This window comes from Mus musculus, chromosome 18 (assembly GCF_000001635.26).
Source record: "Mus musculus strain C57BL/6J chromosome 18, GRCm38.p6 C57BL/6J".
Taxonomy (NCBI): Eukaryota; Metazoa; Chordata; class Mammalia; order Rodentia; family Muridae; genus Mus; species Mus musculus.
The window spans coordinates 70,451,609-70,472,884 of NC_000084.6; the positions used below are offsets into that span (position 1 = coordinate 70,451,609).

The window sequence follows — 21,276 nt, forward strand, 5'->3', positions numbered from 1 at the left end:
CTATAGTATATTTTAAAATGACTCTCCTAGTCACACCCGATGCTTATCCTGTTACAATCTTCCCTTTTAACATTAGGCAGGAGAACTTATCACAAAACAGGATGTCAGCAGCAGAGAGATCAGTGGCACCTCTCTGGCTAGGGAACACCTACTCAGTTGCATTTGATGTTAATAGTGCCTTATTAGTATGAAAAAAATTATTTGACCATATGTACTTAGAAATTCTACATAACAAATTTATTCATCAGAAATGTGGGTAAACAGTGGTAAGAGGAAAACTCATAGCGCTAAGTGCCTCCAAAAAGAAACTGGAGAGAGCTTACTCTAGCAGCTTGATAGCAAACCTGAAAGCTCTAGAACAAAAAGGAGCAAATATATCCAAGAGAAGTAGACAACAGGAAATAATCAAACTCAGGGCTGAAATCAACCAAATAGAAACAAACAAACAAACAAAAACTATACAAAGAATCAACAAAACCAGGAGCTGGTTCTTTGAGAAAATCAACAAGATAGATAAATCCTTAGCCAGACTAACGAGAGGGCACATAGACAGTATCCTAATTAATAAAATCAGAAATCAAAAAGGAGACGTAACAACATATATCATAAAATAATTATTGTTTATTGAATATTAACAGTTGAAAATATTAAAATCATGTTCTACAAAAACAACTTTGGGTAAAATGTTAATTTGTAGTCTTTGACCATACACTAATTTCATCAGGCTTGTAAATGCATTCTGTATGCTTTATTACATAATTCTCGTTCTTGATGAAGATGTTTTCTACTTATTACAAATATTAATATTTGCTTAGTAGAAACTGCAAAACACAACTCTGTTCAGTCCTATCTGGAGATAAATTTGGAACACTATAGTAGATACTTTAAGTTATAATTGTTTTGGGATTTTCTACACTCATTTTTTTGTTCAGTTTCAGATTTTTCATAATGTCATAGCTTTTAATAGAGTGAGGTTAACCCAAATCTAAAATCTGGGGAATTACATATCAAATATTAAATTCACAAATATAGTCTCAAATTATTTGTCAACTGTTAAGTATTATCAAGATTATCTTACAAAGAATCAATTAATTGAATTAAGTAAAAAAAGATTCTATGGTGTCATAATAAAAGAACATTCCATTAACACTGAGTCACAAACTATTTAAATGTCATTTATAAACAGAACATCTTAAATATCCAATGTATGAAACTTTAGAAGTAGCAAAATGACCCCTAGGACACAACAATGTAGGTACTCATTGTTGAGTAGTTATAGGTGGTACTCCTGTAGGTGCTTGAAAATACTCAGTACACACACATTCAAAGATAACATTTAGATGATTTGGGAAGAAGCTAAAAGATTTTACAACCAAGAATTAAATGGCAAATGATAAGACTGTCGATAAAAACTGAGTCCAGATAAACAGCAAGAAAGGAAATTATCCACTTCTGAATGTTAAAAATTTTTCTGGTCTGAGGATCCACGTACTACTTCAGGATATATCTTAGTGTCTTCCCCTTTTGTTTTCATATAAAATCGGGCCTATGAATATTTCCAAGTTCAGATTCTTAGAAGTAAATCCACTTGAACTGGCCACAGAATAACGTATGGCTAATGTTCACCTTCTCGGTGTAAGTAACAGCAGAGAGTACATAACTCATTGTGTGGTGACTGTTTATTGCGGTGAAGGCTTATTTTCCTCTTCACTTCTTTGGTGACTGTCTCCCACTGGTATCATCGACCAGGTCTCTCAGGCGGGATAAATGTTGTAAGGCCCTTCATTAAAAAAATAAAAAATACATTATAAATGAATATTGAGAAGTGAATAGCCAATATGTGAAGCAAGAAATGATGATCTTATTATTTAAACTTCAAAGTTACTGTTAGAAATTAAGTTACAGAAAAAAACTTTGAGAACTCCTTTTTTATAAACTAACATCTGAACAAATAATAACTAAAATAAGTTAATGTTATATAAACATTTGCTTTAATATTCAGTTTTTAGATAATCTGCCGGAGCCTAATAAACAATAGTATCACAGGCATCATATTTAATAAAATATTTTTCATATACTTTCCCTAATAGCTGTGCAAAAATAATTTTTGTCATACTATATGTATCATCTAGAAACAAGGCATGTAATTCATTTAATGTTAACGGTGAAGATGGTTTAAAATGTAAAGATATAGCTTAAAGTCAATAAAAAAATTCTCAGTAAAATTCATCTTTTTTCAAAGATGTATTTTATTTATTTTAGTGTACATGAGTACACTGTAGCTGTCTCCAGACACACCAGAAGAGGACATCAAATCCCATTACAGATGGTTGTGAGACACCACCATGTATTGCTGAGAATTGAACTCAGGACCTCTGGAAGAGCAGTCAGTGCTCTGAACCTCTCTGCCATCTCTGCAGCCCAGTAAAACTCATTTTTGTTGAGAAGAAAAACAAGCAACTGCTCCAGTAAGGATGACTATGCACACACTTTCACAATGCACATTATATAAAGCCCGCACCATCAACTTCAAACTCTATTAACTACATGTAAAAGCCGGAACTCCATCCTTATCTCTCTCTTCACAGAACAGCTGCAAATGCATCGAGGACCTCAGGCCCAATATCAGATGCAATAGCCCGAGTCTGACAGAGGGGAATTAGGAAATGTGCTTAAACTTATAGGCACAGGAAGAAAGTTTCCGAACAGGAAAACCCAGTAGCACAGGCATTAAGACGAAAGTAAAGAGGCAGCCTACCAAGAGGAAAAAATCCATACCATCTATATAGCAGACACAGATTTAGTGTCCAGAATATAGGAAGGTCTCTAGAAAACCTAAAAACCAAAACCAACAACATCAAAAACAGAAAAAAAGAAAGAAAGAGGGAGGGAGGGAGGGAGGGAGGGAGGGAGGGAGGGAGGGAGGGAGGAGAGGAGAGAAAAAGGGAGGAAGGGAGGGAGGAGAAAAAAGCCCAGCACCAAATTAACATTGGGGCAGGAGCAGCACTGGGAGAAGGCTCAGTGGTTAAAGAGCACAACTGTGCACAAACGATGGCTCACAGCCACTCATAACTCAGGGAACTCAGTGCCCTCTCCTGACCTCTACAAGGGTCCAGGCACACATGTGCTACACATATACACAAGCAGGCTAAACATTCATACATATACAATAAAAATTAGTCCAAAAATAGCTTTAGTTGAAGCAGGCAATTAAACAGGTTAATTGAAGCAGGTAATTAAAAATTCCCAAAAGAAGAAATACAAGCAAAAGGAGTATGAGGAGTAACACTAAAGATCCTGAAAACCTGTGTGGAAATCTAGACCTGTGGAATCCGAAAGTATATGCATACACATATTACAAACTTAAGTGGAATTACCCTATTACAGTGTGACAATGCCTTTCCTAGACACCATAGGCTATCAAGTAGAAAGCCCACTGTCAGATACAAGTTCTCACTTCCCAAAACGGTTGCCAGTGCAGTCCCACAACCTCCCCCAAATATTATAGGCTATGACCACTGTTCTTGGCCACCCTCCAATATTTGATGGTAAAACCCTCCTGCTGAAAACACCACACACTTAAATCTAGAACACAGAGAAGTCAAGCTGGTGCCAAGACGAAAGCTGCACCTCTACTGCCTCGTTTTCGCAGTAGAAATATACTATGTATGTGACTGAAGGAGAAAAGTAGTTACCAATTCTACCTAGTTGTGAACCCTACAAGCTACAATAACTAGCGGTCTGATAAGATGTGCCTCTCGTATGACAGTGGCATGAATGTTTTGGGAGTAACCAGGCACTTTCTGCTTGGATTTAAGGTCAGCTGCATAAGACATAACTCGTATTTTGCCCATTATGTCCAAGACCTCCTGGCTAGGTGGCCATAGGCCCTCGGGGAGAACCTACTACTATTGTTCTTCTAAATGTGCATGGTATTACAGTGACTCCTAATGACCCATCTCACAAGCTCCATCACCAGATTCCTTCAGTAGGAGATGGTGATTAGCATAGAGGTGCGCATCTGGCCAACATGAAGAAAATAGAAGTCTGGGGAGTCTTTTATTTTTCTAAAAACCTAAATGAGGCTTCTATATCACAGCCACTCCTCCCAGGGCTCAGAGATCATCTCACCTCACATCTTTATAACCAAATGCAAACATAAAGAGCCTTACTGCCTGACAACAGAAACAACTTGTAGTCTTCACTACATTTTTATTTAGGACAACTAAGGAAGATAAGCGTGTATCTTTCTATGAAAGTGCACACACACTGCATTTGTGTACAAGTCGGAGAACAACTTGTAAGGACTGGTTTTGCCCTTCCACTAACCAGGTTCCAAGAACTGAAAGCATATCACAAGGCTGGCAGTAAGTGCTCCTACCTACCGAGCCATCGTGGCAGCCTCAGATACGTTAAGTAATGATGCATTTACGACTAGATGAACTCATTTCATGACATATTATTGTTATAGGATATCCACATCAGTACTAAGTATCTCAAATGTCTGCTTTATTCTGAAATAAAGAATCGGACCCACTCATATCCATTATGTTTTGTATGTCCAAGTGCATCTTTTTAGCCCTTAAGACTGTTTAACTAGGAAGTTACACAGGTTTAAGAGCAAGGAATATTCTTAAAAAGTAGTGCATTCCATGACTAAGGAAGACAATGTTGACCTCTGGCCTCTACATGCAAAAAAACACACACACACAATACATAAGTACACACACCACATATAACATGTGCTACAAAAACCTTAAGTGTGCCTTCCAAACATTTACCTGGGAACTACTAAATTTCACCCTAATTTCTGTCAAAGGAATGACTAAAATGGATTTGTGTCCACATTAGTAAACAATACTTACTTGTGAAGAGACCTAGTAATAGGCATCATATTTTCCTTCATCTGTAATTTAGCCAAATCATCCTCTGACACCTATTATTTAACCCAAAAGAAACAAAAACATTTGAAATACTCAATTCATTGCACCAAACGATTTTTTTGAAGAGCAATTAATACTTTCATTGTTCCTTCATTTGGAAATTACAACTACTTTGACTTTCTGTTCAATGCTCCTAAAATATGTGTCTAAGCGAATGCCCATTCCAGAATCACACTGCTTGAAATTACATCTTAACAGACAAGGTTAAGTGTCACTGATGTTTAAGAGAATAACTGAAGGACTGATTACACTGTATCTTAAAGCTATGACTGGAGTGTCAGAGGAGAAATGACACAGACTGTGTAATACCCAGGCTGATTCACTCATATGTAATGCTCTTGATTATTGTAATGCTCTACTGAATGGCAGTAAAACTGATTGGGAAAATAAGCCAGGCTCAGAAAATCAAACAATGAAAGATCTCATTTACATATGGAATCTGAAAAGTACCACTCTTAAAGCCCCGGAGCTGAAGTTAGACAGTTGGGAGCCAGCCTCCATGGGCGCTGGGAAGCTCATGTGGGCCGTCTGAAAGAGAATGCCTTCTTAACCACTGAGCTACTTCTAAAGTCACTGGATCACAGAATAAACTTAGAGGCTGGCTGGGTGATGACAAATGAAATATTAGTAAATATATGATATCACATGCAGAAGAGGGTAAGTCCAAGATAGCTATTTGTAACAGATTTTACATATTCTCACCATAAAAAAATGTTATAAGGTGGATATATACCAATTGGCTTGATTTAGCCATTCAATAATCTATAACTATTTAATATATCATATTACACCAAAAATATCCTTTTATCACTTATGATCAGTGGCAATTAGAATTCACAAGTACATATAAGAGAATTTAAATTCTATGGTTCTGTATTTTGAAAATTCATCTGCTACACGAAGCAGAAACACATTTTTCAAAATTTCTAGAAATACACAATTTTTATAAAAATACATTATCCTCACAAATGCCAATAAACACATAAAAGCAAAACTAAATCTGCTATTCTGAGATACACAGGTGGAGAAGTCTAACATTAAGAACATCTTCTAGGTTTCACAGATTCTGTGTTTGTGAGAAGCCATAGAGATGAATTCTGTAGGATGTGTAAAGATGGCATTGATGCCCGTCTATACTGTAACTGTAGCAGCAGCATCTCTACGATGATGGGCATAAGCATGAAATAAAAAGAAAAGATAGCTTGGGAGCAGAAAAAGTAACACTTTAGGAGTGTAATTGTAATAATACTAGGTGTGAGTGGAATAATTCCTAAAAAGCATATAATTAGAATACAATTCTCTGGCATGGACTGTGTTAGTATGCTCATTTATAGACAACTACAGGTAATTCTAAAACAGATTCTGGTGAAGTCTGATGAAACTTTGAATGTAGAATGATCCTACAGCTCAAGTGTTGGTCCTCCAATGGTGGAACTCTTTGGAAGACTGTAGAAATGGAGTGGAAGAAGTTGATCACAGGCCTGAAGGTCACACTGGTCTCCAGCCCCTCCCTCACTCTTTTAGTCTCAGTAGGCTCCTGAGATGCCCAGCCTCTCCTAATTCTACTCCCAGACAACACTGCTCCTGCTGCCTTCATGGTCTGCCTCACCGTGGGCCCAGAGTCAGAAGAGCCAAAGACTATGGCTGAAACCTGTGAAACCACAACCAAGATAAACCATGCTCTGTCACAGATCCTTCCTGCCACTCGCGTGACTAGCACAACTGCAGATAATCGCATACGTCTCAGTCCCAAGTGTGTGCTTACTTGCTTAATCTCTTCTTCAGGCTCTGTAGTTTTATTCTTATTAAAACTTTCCTGTACTGTCTGAAGGTTAAATAACATTTGTTTCAAAGCTTCAACAGGACCATGATGTTTGCCTCCAGATAGAGTAGAGCTCTAAAGTTAAATGAAATGAGGAAAATTAACCATTCAAATATAAAAGGAAAATGGTATATTGCACAATATCCTCAAAATAAATTAATGCAAAAGTCAAGACAACAATGTATTGAAATTTGTTTTTAGAAATCAAATCTTCTACATCTGTGGTCTTACCTAGCATCAGAGCCTGCAAGCTGTAATACCAACTTACCAGAAGAGATGTGCCTACTGGTGTAGAAGTTGCATGACTGTTATGAAATCGTGCTCTCTGATTGAATCTGAGGCATGCTCCCTAGAAGGGACTTTCATGACGTCTAGCCAACAGCCTACGGTCTAGGACACGGCTTTACTACTGTTACTCTGCTAAGAGGCCAAGCTGTCCAACTGCTTCCTAAACATTTCTAGTTATAACCACAGACCCGAGCTGCTCTCAGGAAGCTTCTTTTAGCAGTGGACACTGACAGTAGTCAAGGGAGAGATGCATAACTGGATAAAGTGATGGAAAACAAGATATACTCAGCCATAATCCAGACACCTATACTAGGAACATCAAAGGTACGGCAGCATCAATGACGAGGAAACAGAAGAAAGCGGTGGACGAGAGGGAGAAGTGCTGTGGTGTCCTCTGGGGCTTACAACAGCTCTGGTTACCTGGACGGGACCTACAGAAGATGAACCAGGCAACAGGCCAGCACAGACGGGGTAAATGGTCTGGAGGCCCCATCCATTCCTGAGGAGTGACTAGAAGTCGATAGTTGCTGGGAAAGGGATGTGGCCACTGGCAGGTTTCTCTGCTCCAGTGGATGACACCACATTCATCACAAATAGGCAGCACTAACCAGACTTAGTGTGCTACAAAAACAAACAAACAAAATAAAGAAAACAAGACCTGAAGCTGAGAGAGGGACATGTTGGGAGCATATGGGAGAAGAGGGTGAAAATGGGGGCATATACTAACATATATAATTGCATATATGTATAAAATTCTCAAATAAAAAGGGGGAGACATGTGGGTGTGTGCATGCACACACATGCTGATTAACTATCGTAGACATGGGCCTCACTTGGAGTGCTGTTGATACACCCAGTATCACTCCACTAGAGGAAATTTTTTAAAAACCAAACTACTAACTCATCACTTCTCCACACTCTGTCTTCAGGTAAAATTACTTAATAAAGAGTTTAGCATATTCCTCTTAGTTCCTGATTCTTTAAAATGAATATTACACATTTACATAATGCCTCTAAATCCAAGCTTTTGATGTTCTTTTCCAATATCTTAAGAAAGTTATTTATCAAGTGAGTGAGAACTAGATTTCAAGCAGATCTCAATTAAATTTCAAGTATGCATTCACGGTTGGGACAAGGGAAAGAGAAAGTCTTAGTCACTGGCTTGTGAAAATGTCAAATTTTGCAGTCACCGTGGAAATGAAATGATTAGGCCTCGGAAACTGAAAAAAAGAAGTGCCATTTAACCCGGCTGTATGACTCTCGGTTATATACCCAAAGACCTGCACCACCACGCCACAGAAATACCCCAGCCGTCATGTTTACTGCTGCACTATACTTAATGGCCAGGAAACAGAACCAACTTGATGTCCAGAAAAAGCTGGATATTTTAAAAAGATATGGTATATAAACACAACAAAGTTTTATGCAGACATAAAGAAAAGTAAAATCATTACACTTGCCAAGAAAATGGATGAAACTGGAAATCATGTTAAATAAGCTAAACTCCAAACTACTACCTTTCCTCTGATAGATACTAGATTTAAAACTATGTTCTAAGTCATGTGTTCTCACACAGAGATGTCGTCTTTTTGCCTCTTTAGATCCTTCCACTTTAAGACCTAACAACCATCATACTAACTTTCCATGTATTGAAGAAGGTAACAATATTAACTATACAACAGGGTGATGAAGAGTGTTTGCAGAGTCTACAGAGGTTTTAATTTATTTGTCTATTTGGGAATTTATAACTCATGCTGGCCTGCAACTTAAAATCCTACTTCCACCTTCGGAGCACCACAGGCTCATGCCATTTCTTATGAAGTTCCTAAAGTAGCTACTTCATAGGCACAAAACCCAAGATACTTCTTTTCTTAGGAGGTGGGGGATGGGGGGGGAGAATGAGAAGTTAGTGCTTAAATGGCTTAGCTTGAGATGAAAAAGCTCTGGAGACAGTTGTTGGTGATCTTTAAAATAATATCACGTTACTATTATGCCACTGAAACATATGCTTAAAACAAATCAACATGCAAATTTATAGCGTGTATTCTTTACTACATAAAATAAAAGCTCAGAGAAAAAGGCAGCAGTGTAAAGGTCCAGGTATGCTTAAAATCTGTACATATCATTCAATTTTCTGAGACTTATCACTGAAATTTAATAGTGAATGTTTGGGGAAATTATTCTGTTCGTGACTCAGTAATGTTTCATACGTACAAAAAAAAACTATTTAAACCTCTAACAGCCTAAAGTCTGCTTCCATGTAAGCTGGTTATGGAGAAGTATCAGGGCTAGAAATAGACCCTATTTCAAAGAGAAGAGCCGAGACTGGCCTGTGGGAACTGAGCAGTGCAGAGAATCAAAGGGTAGCTCAGAGCTGAAAGCAGTAAGCCAAACCAGACAGCCCTCGGGCAGGAGTAGGCCAACATGCCCTTCATCACTCCTGGTGTAAACACAAGCAGTCATACCCTCCAGACAAGATTAGCTCTCTCAAACTTCAAAAATGGTTGAAAGTTTGTTGACTTCTTTTGTGACTTCTCCTTCAAGCTACGTGAACAATAAAGAGCACCCCTCCTGTACTGGATCTTGACAGAGGACTGTACTAGTCTTAGTTACTTTCCTATTGCTATGATAAAATACCATGACCAAGGCATTTATTTGAGCTTACAGTTTCAGAGAGTGAGAGCCTGTAACAGAAGCAGGATCAGCTGAGAACACATGTCATAATCTACAAGTAGGAGGCAGGGAAGAAACACACTACGTCTTTTGAAATCTTAAAACCCAACCCCCAGGAGTGGAGATAACACACCTCCTCTAACAAGGCCAGATGTCCCAATCCTTCCCAAACAGTTCCCTCAACTGAGGACCACGTATTCAAACATGAAAATACGGGACCATTCTCATTCAAGCTACCAGAGTACCTAAATTAAGATACCCTGGGAGCCTGAGAACAGAAAACCATCACAAGTAAGGGACCCTAAATTCAACCTGCTGCTGAAACAGATGCCAGAATTTTATGGAGAATAGGAGGTCCAATATGCTGATAATTTTATATGTATCAGACATAAGTTGATTTATCCCAGGTAATAAATGGTATAGGGAGGAAGAAGGAAACCTCCCTTAGTAGCTTCATCAACCGAGAAAAACCTTGGCGTCTGATAGTTCAGAGTCTGAGGTGAGCAATTAAATAAAACTCTCAAGTGCTGAGACTTCCTGCTGCACAGGTCAAGAACTCTGAAGCTCCAGCACGCTCTTCAGTACCCACAGTCACAGCTCTCCAATAGAATGATCAGTGGTTAAGAATTTAGAAAGACATCAGCCTACACAAATAACTACTCTCTGCCTTCTCTCTGTACTCCAAAAATATTTGATAGATGCCTCCCAGCTAGAATATTGACCACTTTGAGAAAGAAGAACTTAGAGTGGCTAGAGTGAGCAACTAAGCATAGGCAGCAGAGGGAAGCAGAGGGTCCTGGTGCACACAGCACAGGGAAGATAAGAAAATGCAGACAACTCTAGTAGACATCCAGCCCTTATCCAACACAAGGTCAGCATCAGCACCAATCATAGGAAAAACACCAAGAGTCCACAACCCAACTGACCTCTACCCCATGTACAGAGGTAAGAGTCTCCAATATCTGACAGCCCAGAAAGCAATTCTAACGTCCAGTCTGAACTTCGCTCTTTTCCTTTTTTGCTGCATGCTTCTTCTTCTTCTTTTTTTTTTTTTAACTATTCTTTAGCTCTGGTTTTATGTCTCGATTTTTTACTCTCAAAATACTTATCTAGTTTCATATATTTTTTCAGTATGAGACAATTTTTCTTTTCTCTTTTGTTTTGCCTCCCTTTCTTTATATTTAGTACTGTTCTGACTTTGTCTTATTTAAAAAATTCTTTAATATTTTTGTTGTTTTATCTAATTTTACTTATGAATTTTTTTCATTATTTGGGAACTATTTGCATTTTTCTTCCATTTTAATATTTGTTAGTTTCTGGGTCTTTTCTCTTTCCTTCTCTCCAATCTCCCCCAGATACCTCTTCTTTTTCTGCCTTTATGTTACCTCACTGTGACACATACACACACACACACACACACACACACTCTTTTGCAGCCTCTAAACCTATCTATCTGTGAGTAATTTCTGACCTGTTAGCACTTCCACATCCTGTGGTTGCTGGTGACATACTAATGGGCTTTAGTCGAGCTAACCTCTATTTCTCTATCTCTGATGACTTAGTATTGTTGATGTTATAATGGGGTGTCCTCTTTTCTCACTGTTACTGCTGAGGGATGGAGGTTTCCTTGAAATTGAAATATTTCTCCAGAACGGAGAGTTAGACTCATGAGACTCAAGTTTAAAAGAAAAGGTCACACATGTAGAGAGACAGAACTAGATGCAAGTCCAAGATAAATGTGAGTACAAGAACATCTCTACGGCAAAAGAAAGAGAAAACAGAGTAGAGAGGCAGAGTATGGACAGGGCGTACTACCTAGGACCTATGCCAGACCTTCAAATTTCTTCTAAAATGTGTTCTTCCACCAATGTTCCTTAACTGATGCCATCCCCTCGCTGCTTGGCTAAAGCATCTCGGATTCCTTCAAGACACAGCTCACGTCTGGCAACTGCTGAGTACCTCCCATGTGCCTACCCTACCAAATCCACTGCCCCACTCTTCTGGAGACTGCAGCTCTCTAGGGTCTCCTAACGTGCTCCTCACACGGCATCTTCTGCTTCCCAGATTTCCTGGCCATGTCACCACCTCCTCACCATTCTACTGTTTGCTTCTTCTGACAGAGCTAATCTGACTCACTCTGATAATCCTTGAACATGTCAGGCATATTCACACTTTTAGCTCAAATCATGTATCATTTCTTCAATGCATGTATATAATTTGTCCTTGTAAGACATATAAACTGACTTTGTAAAACAAGGTAATAATTTAAACGATGATGTGTATTACTACTGAGAAACACAAGCCTCAATGACCAACTGGCCTACAAAGAAAGATCATTTCCCCCTCAATGGTCTCCTTTATGTTTTCCAGAAAGAAAAAAAAATGACAATTTAAGTACATGTATAAATCAACTCAGTTTCTTATACTTTACAATACTAAAGTCCTCAAAGTACTAAATTCTTGTACTTTAAAATACTAAATATCCTGAAAATGGTTGAATTTTGGTGGATACATTGGGGAAAAATGAATGTGTGAACTTTGTGTTGTTTTAGAATGTTAACTACGAGAAATCACTCTGCATAATTTAACTACAGACTCCTTTTAATATAAACATTAACCTTACTCACCTGATTCTCACCGTTTAAAAAGTCCTCAAGAAACGCATTCACACATTGTGTCCTGGAACTTTGTTGAGGACTGTCATCAGCTTTAACAGGGACAGGAGATTTGCTACACAGGATTTAAAGGATACAGGCAGTAATCTTAAAAGTAGGCATTATATAGTTCAAATGTTTTCTGTTAACGACAAGTGAGGCTGTAGAGCTAGCTGAGGCAGGAGTACTTGTGCTATTGCACAGGACTCCATCCTTCTCCAGCAGCCACATCTTGTGGCTCATAGCCACGTGCAACTCCAGCTCCAGGAGACACAACCAGCTCTTCTGGTTTCCTCGACACTGCAAAGGCACACACACACAACCCATGTACACACAACACACACGTGAGTGCGTGCACTTCAAAATATTTTACTAGTGACCAAAAAATAAATGTCACGGATACAACTCATATTAAAGCCGTGTATTAAGTCCTCTACCTTGTCCCTAAGCTGATACCACAATCAGTCCTTCTATACACTCTGCTTGTCCTTTCCAATTTTAAAGACGATCCTTATATAAAGGAAACTTCTATTCATCAACTAAATAGTCCAAATATGGAATAACTTCAGCTCTAAAGACGATAATTATATAAAGTAAACGACTTTTCCTTGACTGGATTCCTCAACTATGGAATAACTTCAAAAGCTCATCTGTTTGACACAGTACACTTTCCCAAGTAAATACAGTGAGAGCTGGGAGTGTCCCAGCCAAGCATGCAGGGGACTCTAGGTTAATTCCTTCGTGCCATGCATACATACCAAACAAATTATTTACCTAAAGATATAGAAAGCTTGAAACTCCAGAGAGACTTTACCTAGGTGGTAGTTTTATGTTCTTCCATGAGACAACAGGACAAACCCACCTCAGAACTATTATTAATGGGGGGGGAACTAAGGTCAGATTTAATTTTTAAAATCTAAACTCCAAACTGAAAATTCTAATCCCAGTCCCAACTCTATATGGCCTTCAGTAATTTACCTAATTCAGAGAATCTACATTTATTATCTTTATTTCAGAGAAAATTGTGAAATAATTCTCTATGCACCTTACATATTTAGTAGTCATTCAATAATCACTTCTTCCTTGATGTTCTGAGTAGTAAGGAATACTAATGTCAAAAATAATAATTTTCTGAATTAAACTGTATTTATCACAAAAATAAACGAAATTACCCTAGTACTTTATATATCATTATAACATATTTATAACTTAAAAACACAATACCTAGTAAACAAAACACTTAAACATTGCATGGTAATTATTTCAAGAAGCACTTCTCAGTTGAAATATTTTACTTATAACTTGCCATGAGCTATTTCTTAGTCTGGGTAGTCTTTTTACTCACAACTCAACAATATGCTTTTATATATCCATATTGAAGATAGATGCAGAACAGACATGCTCATTACCCTATCCTATTTTTATTTTTAACATTTTCACAACAAAAATTTGTTTAAAGAATCTTTTGTTGACTTTAATTAAATGCTACATTTTAGTGTGTGTGTCTGTGGTATATATATGTGTGTGTGTGGTATGTATGTATATGTGGGGGCATGTGTGAGGTGTGTGGCACGTGTATGTTTGTGTGTATGGGGGGGCATGTGTGTCTGTGTGTGTCTGTGTGTGGCATGTGTGTATAGGTATGTGTGTGTGGTATGTACGTGTACATACATGTCTGGGCCACAGTCAATGTCACATGTCTTCCTCTATTGTTACCCATCTTAATTTCTGAAAGTCTTTCACTGAACCTTTGGCTTTCCAATTAAGCAAGACTAATTTGCTATAAACAAACAAACCTTCGCAAGCACTGGGATTACAGTGCACACCACCACCTGTAGCTTTCCTTGGGGGCTGGAGATCCAGCCTCTAGTCTGAGTGCCAGCCCCTTAGCCATGGAGATGGCTGCCCAGGATTCACATTCTTCCTTTCCAACACTAACTTTATGGCTTCCTTTTTTATTCTGTCTGATCCTGGACCGCCTTGCCAGCATCAGCTAAGATCCATTTACTCTTCTTGGCAACCCATCTTTTCTTTTTCTACAAGCACAATACTTGTGAACTGATGCTCCAAGACTGAAGTGCTGGGTGCGAGCTCCTGGGTCCAATCACTGCTATTACTCTATAAACTGCAAGTCTTATCGTCTAATTGCAAACATATACAGTAAGTGCTTTGGAAAGTCCACGCCTGCTCAGCTCCGCTCCAACTTTTCTCCTCATTTGATCATGACTGTAAAGTAAACACTGCAGCTATTCTTTTATTCACGCAAAGACTAACTGATTAGGAAATGAAAAAATTTTTAAAGGACGTTAAATAAGTGAGCTAATTATAAATCTTTTTTAAAAGCATACTGATGTAGCATGAAAAATAAAACAAAAACTAGAAAATCAAGTTTTATGAGCAATCATCAACACTGCAGGAACACTACACTGACTTCATAGACAGTTTGCCCCAATCAGAAACTAGCCTCAGTACTTCATTTTCAAATTGAGTCCTCTCAACAACTGTATGTAACTATTAGTTCTCTATCTTTAAAATATAGAGAACTTACAGAACTATCAAAGCAAGAAGGGAAGACATGAGGACAACGGTCAGTGTTGGCACCCAAAGTATCCGACTGAGAAACAAGCGGAAGGAGGCCACGTACTTGGCAGGCTGACGGAGGAGGACTGAGAGCAGAGGGCCAGCCTAGGCTACAGAGCATGACACTGTCTCAAGAAAGAAAACAGGATACGGGAATTATGAAATATAATCAACCATTAGAGCCTGAGACACACATGCCGCTCACCAAAACTGCATTTCTGCTAAGTGCAAATGTGGTGTTACTAATGAAAACAACTCTTTCTATATAAGCTCCAGTCAGTACCATACTCATCTTAGGTGTGCAGGTGCCTTTTTAATTACTCCAAGCAACAGTACCATAGGGAGATTGAGCATACAAATTAGAAGAACCCTAGGAACTACAACAGACCATATCTCAAAATGTACCGCCATTTCAGGAAAGCAGGAAAAAGAGAAAAATCAAAATGTAAATAAGACATGAATAGCAGGTGTTGGGAAGGCAACATCTAAAAAGTAAGGAATTCAATATCACTATTCCACTTGCAAAAGAAATGTTTATGCAAGTTCTAGATAATTTAACACCAAAGCAAAATGAACATGCAGCATGTATTTTATAAAAGCACATGAAACACTGTATCATCTTAGAGTAACAAATGAAAAATGCCTCTTAAGCAATATGAAAGCTAGATCACACCACCATTAATTATTAAGTTATGTGGTGGAAAGCACATCTGATGTTGACATAATGCTTTATCATTTGGCACACTAAACAATGTCACTTACTTACAAAGCCACAGGGACATTTTCCCACGTTCGTTCTGCTTCAAGTTTATCTAAGGAGCAAGGACTGTCATCCTTTTCCACGGGTTTTGGTAAGTCTTTAGCAGATTGTTTGAGATTCTTCTTAGCCTTCAGGATAAGCAACTCAATTTTGTCACCTAATTTCAAAAACACTCTTTAAGAAAAAAAATAGAAATCTCAAAATACCTCAGTCAACAGGAAGTAAAACACTGGGAAAGTACACGTCTCTATCAAATCAGGACAGTGGGATAATGTAAGCAAGGACACAGAGATAAAGACCTTAACAGCTTTAAAATACTAAAGATCATATGCATTCTACAAGTGTTATTACATCATAAAACTTCTACAGAGTATATCACATTTTAACATATCCTTTGCTTTAAAATAAAAAACTAAAAACAAAATATTACCACAGAATGGCTTTTGGGATTGTCCTGGGAGAAGTGGATTGTCACACTGACATTTAAATTCATTACCTAATCCTTCATACTCACTGAAGGAGTCTGTTAAGTTTGAAGGTTTAAAAGTATATTCAAAACAATCTATTTTATTTAACAGCTGATTTGCTCTTTGTGTTTGGTAACTATGTATAGGGCGATATTCATCTTCGTTAAGTAATTTATAACCCCTTGGAGTATTTGCCTCAGGTAGCAAGTCTTGATTATGGAGCCAAATTGGATACTTAACGTCAGGTATACTAGTTACCCCTGAGACACTGAGGTCAGACTTCTGGCTAGTCAGCCATCTTGGATAGTTCTCGAGCCTGCGCTCTGCACTGTCCTCCGTGAAGGATGATTCTTTAGGAAAAGATAAAGATGATTCCGAAACACATTTATTTTCTCTGTTAATAGGTTTTGGGGTTCTGGGCCTACCACATTTCTTTCCATTTATATTTGTATATACATAAGGAGGAACTATATTATTCTTGCTCTTGGAAGTAGCGTCTACATAAAAACTTGGACTATTCTTAATGTCTGATGAATCCTGTCTTCCACTGTATTTCTTGTTTGGTCGGTGATCAGGTGGAACACAAGGGAAGGAAAAGCATCCATCCGCTGGAAGTCTTAACAAATCATCAGTTGTCAGGCTAATGGCGTCCATGTCATTAACAGTCTCTCTTCTATAGTATAAGGGGTTAAAGTGCTGCTTGGGATCAAGATTGACAAAAGCTGAAAAACAAAACATAGTTGTGTTTATTTTTAATCATATATCATAGTCAACAGGAAATGCAGATTAGAAACTTAGAAATAGTTTTGGTCCCCCTTCGTCATTAGCTGTGAATACAAATCTTAATCACATAAACTGATACACAGAACACAAGCTTCTTCATATCTCTTCAGTAATTAATTTCTATATGTAGCATCAATCAGATAAACCTGTGTGTTCTCTCACTGTTCCTTCAACTTCCTCCACCCAGACGATACACCTCTTACATTAATACAATCACAGTAAGCAGCAGAGAACAGAATACTATTAAAGTCGATGGGAAGACAATTTGCTTTGTCTGCCACCAACCCTACAGTGGCAGAGCCTCAGAGAATGCTATCTGGTTCTCTTCACGAATAAATCACCCATACTCTTCCCACACTACACTTCTCTGCCAGTGTTCAGTAGAGTTTATGAATTCATTTTTCCAGGCCTGTCTTCATGAAGGCTTTCTTAAGGATAAACTTTTAGTATATTATGGCTATTATTCCACAGAATGCAGACGATAAAAAATAATATTCCTCCTTCACCAGCTGAAATTGAGCAAATATAAACTCATTAAGATTGGGATTATGTAAGAGCTTGTTAAACAACACTGCCTATCCTCTATCATGCCACAGGAAATGGCTGCAGTTTAGAATCAGCTACTTTCTACTGTAAATTATAGGTACCTGTGTCTTCTCCAAGGACAAAAGATCTTAGCAAAAACCTCCTGGGATCATGACAAGTAGACAATCCATTTTACAAACTATCAAAACTTCAGCAATATGGTTTGTTTGTGGTTTTTTTTTTTTTTCAAAATAACAAAAAGGTCCAACTTTCTAAGGCCCATTTCTCAAATATGTTAAATCACTGGACATAAGAGTTTAAGCAAGCATAAAGACTAAGGCGTACCATTGTCGGGTATATGTACGTAGCTGGAAAATTGCAGCCCATTACCAATCTCACCGTCAGTGTTCACTTTGACAGCGTTTGCACCAGGATGTTCTCTGCTCAGGTCAAAATCATCAATATAGGCCTGCAGGGCCTCGGAAGCCGAGCTGTACAGCTGGTCCTTATACACAAACGAGCTGTGGGCGCTGTGGGCGCTGTCGGAGCGGCTGCCACTCAGGCTGCCGCTTGCCAGGAGAGAAGATACTGAAGACTCTTGAGAACAACCCCTGAGCTTTGTGTTTAACTTCGCCATGGCTTTCTCAAAAGGAGTTATTCATTTCCATTAAATACTACAATACAGAAACAAAATGGGACAGTGCCAATGAATAGTGATGATAGGCAATAACAATTATTAAATATGCAAAGGTTTTCTTGATTAAAATTACTTATTGATAATAGATAATCCGACATAAGCACTGGAAGTTCCCTGTTGTCTTCACTGTCAGTCATTTCATGGATGATTTAGGAGAAAGTCTGAGAGCCCACTATGTGCTTGGAAATATGCAGATAAAAATTATCTGCCAATATACATGGAATACCAAGGAAACAGTACTTCTTTAAAAGTCCTAAAAGCTACTATAGACAGTCTTTATTATGGTGATATAGTTTATGACATCATAATACCTAACAATTTCCAATAGGTACTATTTTTTTATAAGCCTACTGCCATGCATTACAGACAGCTGGCAATCAATTTTTAAGCCATTAAATAAAGCATTAGAAATAAGCATCAATATGAAACTTTAGCCAAAAGTAAATAACTTTAGAAAACAAAATAATATTTACAAAAAATTAAATTTAAATTATTTCAGAATGAGCTAGCTATAAGCCTTTTATTAAAAGAAATGTTAAGAATCGCCTTCATTTTTCATATCCTCAGTACATCTTAATTTTTTAAAATGTTATGCATATGGGTATTGTGCCTACATTTATGACTGTGTACTTTATGGATGCCTGTCACCCAGGGAGGTCAGAAAAGGGCTGCATATCCCATGGAACTGCTGTTACAGACAATTGTGAGTCAACATGTGGGTGCCAGGAATTGAACCTGAGTCCTCTGGAAAAGCAGCCAGTGCTCTTACCCACTGCATTTCTCCAGCTCCTATAGTTTTAATTCTTAAAAAGTTTCACCTTCTTAAGAAAGTTTAACTGGAGAGCCCGGGGTGGTGGCACACAACTTTAATCCCAGCACTTGGGAGGCAGAGGCAGGTGAATTTCTGACTTCAAGGCCAGCCTGGTCTAAAGAGTAAATTCCAGGACAGCCACAGCTATACAGAGAAACCCTGTCTCGAACCCCCCCCCCCCAAAAAGAAAGAAAGCTTAACTGGTTTGGAAATTCATTCAATGTAATCAGCTTTATGTTTTTCTAGTAAAATTGAGAGAGCTTTTAGCACAGTAGTAACATCTACTTTTGTAAACAAGAAATGATGGGATAGACATGTATTAATTCAAGACATTGTGGTCACTGAGAACTGAAGGATCCTCTATACTAAAAACCTTCACACATAGGTTGTGATGCACGCTACAATGTTGCAATGTCAATAGTTCAATTCTGGCTGTAAGTTTGTAAATGTTTTGTTTGATGTAGTATTAGCAATGTCAAATTTGACTTTAAAATATAACAAATGTTCTAATTAAGGTGGGACAGGGCTGTAGTAGCTCTAGCCTATCTTCCTAGCACTCCCAGGCTGAGGGAGAAAGTAGCACTGGGTAGTGATAGCAGGATGTAAGACAATGCTCTTCTCCATTCCTGAACGCTCTGCTATTTGTTTTTCTCTAAAGAATAACGGAACAAAGTCAATTTTGTGCTTTCTTTATCCTTCTTACAAATTTTAAATTAGCTCAACTTAATTCGCCCTGATGTTTGTCACAAATCAGGATGCCAATTTTATGTCACAAAACCTTAAGAACAAGCAACATCTTGTTGCTTAAAGGGAGAGATGTTAGTTGGATTTAGTTCTTAAGAGAGTTATCAGAGTTATCTCCATTTACATGGCAAGAAAGAAAACCCGCAATTCTTATGGAAAGTTTCAAGTCCATACCGAAGTAAAATAGTTTAAGAGACCCCGGGACACCTAACAGCTCTGCTGCTAACAACTATCAACAAAATTTAATTGTTTGTGATCCCCGCCCTCCCATTTCGGTCACAAATACACATAATTTAAGTAAATACCATATATCTTACCATTCCCTTCAAAAGCGCCGGTTTCAATCTCCCGAATTAAATCCATCGCGGTGCAGAATAAAAGTTAGGGCAAGAAATGTCAACTACCTCGATTCAAAACACAGACGACCCGACCGCGTCAAAAAAGTGCCAGGGAGATGGACGCTCTGGAAGCGGAGCACAACTCTTGGAAACCGCTGCTCTCTGGTTAGCCTGCCAAGGCAACGGGTCTGGAACACCGGTTATGGCAGGCCTTGGGCTGCAGAGACTGGGACCATCCCTGTGCGCTGGGTGTGGCTGTCGGGCTGGCTCCAGGGTGGCAGCGTCCCTTTGCGTGCGGACACAGACATGGCCTTGGGTGAGGACCTTCATCCCTCCGCACCCGGGGCCGCAGGGGATGCTGAGTGACAACGATCCCCGAACCTCAAGCCCCTGCACCCGCAAGCTTCCTGGGGCCCCTCGAGTCACCGCACCCCGGGACACCCCTACTCTTCCTCCATACCGTGCCCTCCCATAGAAGGATTTCCCCCCCACCCCACCCCCGTCCCTCTGTCCCTCTGTCCCTCCGTCCCTCTATCCCAGCACCCGCGTCTCCCTCCTGCTGCGGGAAGGATGCTGCGCTCCCCGCAGAGGACTCACCGGGACACTTTTTTTTTTTTTTAAAGCGCGCACTTCCAGACTCCGGGCGGCGGACAGCCCAAGCCCTGCCCAAACCGGACGACGCGACAAAGCATCCCGGAGCGCGTCACCGCCTTCCTCGGGACCGCTATTTCCTCCGCCACCGCAGGAAGGCCGGACGCCCGCGCTCGCTTTCAAACCGACCCAACATGGCGCCGGGCCGCAGGGCGCATGTGTAGTACCAGGCGCCGGGAGGGATGGGGGAGGAGGGTCTCGAGAGCCCGGCGAAGAGTTCAGAGGTCAAAGGGCGTTGAGGGGCGTTAGGTCGCCGTCCTCCGGGAGGGGGAGGTGGGGTTTCTTTCTTGGCTTTTTCTCTGGGTCGGGTAGGAAGGTTCTAGACTCTATCCGTGACCCATGCTGTCCTCATCCAGGCCACTGCTCTTCCCGGCGCAATGGGCAGGCTGGGCTTCCCGGGCTGGGGTGGGGAACTGTGCGATAGGAGAGTTGGAGGCGCCCTCAGATGCCGGGCCCTTATCTTGAGAGTCACATCCACAGCCCCAGTCTTTCCCAGGGAGCTTTGCGTGGCTTCAGAGCAATCCCCCTGCCGCCCCCCGC

The 21,276-nt window shown here is 39.4% G+C and overlaps 2 protein-coding genes across 18 annotated transcripts in view; one reads left to right on the top strand and one right to left on the bottom strand.

Annotated features, from left to right (window-relative positions):
• Positions 1–601: 601 nt before the first annotated feature.
• On the bottom strand, positions 602–21,226 carry 4930503L19Rik (RIKEN cDNA 4930503L19 gene). Of its 14 annotated transcripts, none has more exons than XR_385993.4 (9): positions 20,683–21,225; positions 20,065–20,371; positions 17,841–18,169; positions 16,151–16,909; positions 15,723–15,877; positions 12,354–12,456; positions 6,709–6,840; positions 4,866–4,936; positions 602–1,780 (listed from the first exon to the last, which is right to left on the bottom strand). XR_385993.4 is itself a non-coding variant. In NM_001379430.1 (9 exons), exons 3-9 carry the CDS (start codon positions 18,130–18,132, stop codon positions 1,708–1,710), a joined length of 1,527 nt encoding a protein of 508 aa, NP_001366359.1. In that variant the 5' UTR covers positions 18,133–18,169; positions 20,065–20,371; positions 20,683–20,875; the 3' UTR covers positions 602–1,707. The 14 variants fall into 14 exon arrangements, 7 of the variants coding, with proteins under 7 accessions (NP_001366359.1, NP_001366360.1, NP_001366361.1 ...); NR_166658.1 differs by having other exon boundaries at positions 15,727–15,877; positions 16,446–16,909; positions 20,683–20,875; NM_001379430.1 differs by having other exon boundaries at positions 15,727–15,877; positions 17,895–18,169; positions 20,683–20,875.
• Stard6 (StAR-related lipid transfer (START) domain containing 6) overlaps positions 20,846–21,276 on the top strand; it is a 32,801-nt gene continuing 32,370 nt past the window's right edge. Inside the window, exon 1 of one of the 4 annotated variants that reach the window (NM_029019.4) lies at positions 20,846–20,960. The gene's annotated coding sequence lies outside the window, so the exon portion shown is untranslated. The other 3 variants (NM_001289648.1, NM_001289649.1, NM_001289650.1) reach the window with 3 other exon arrangements.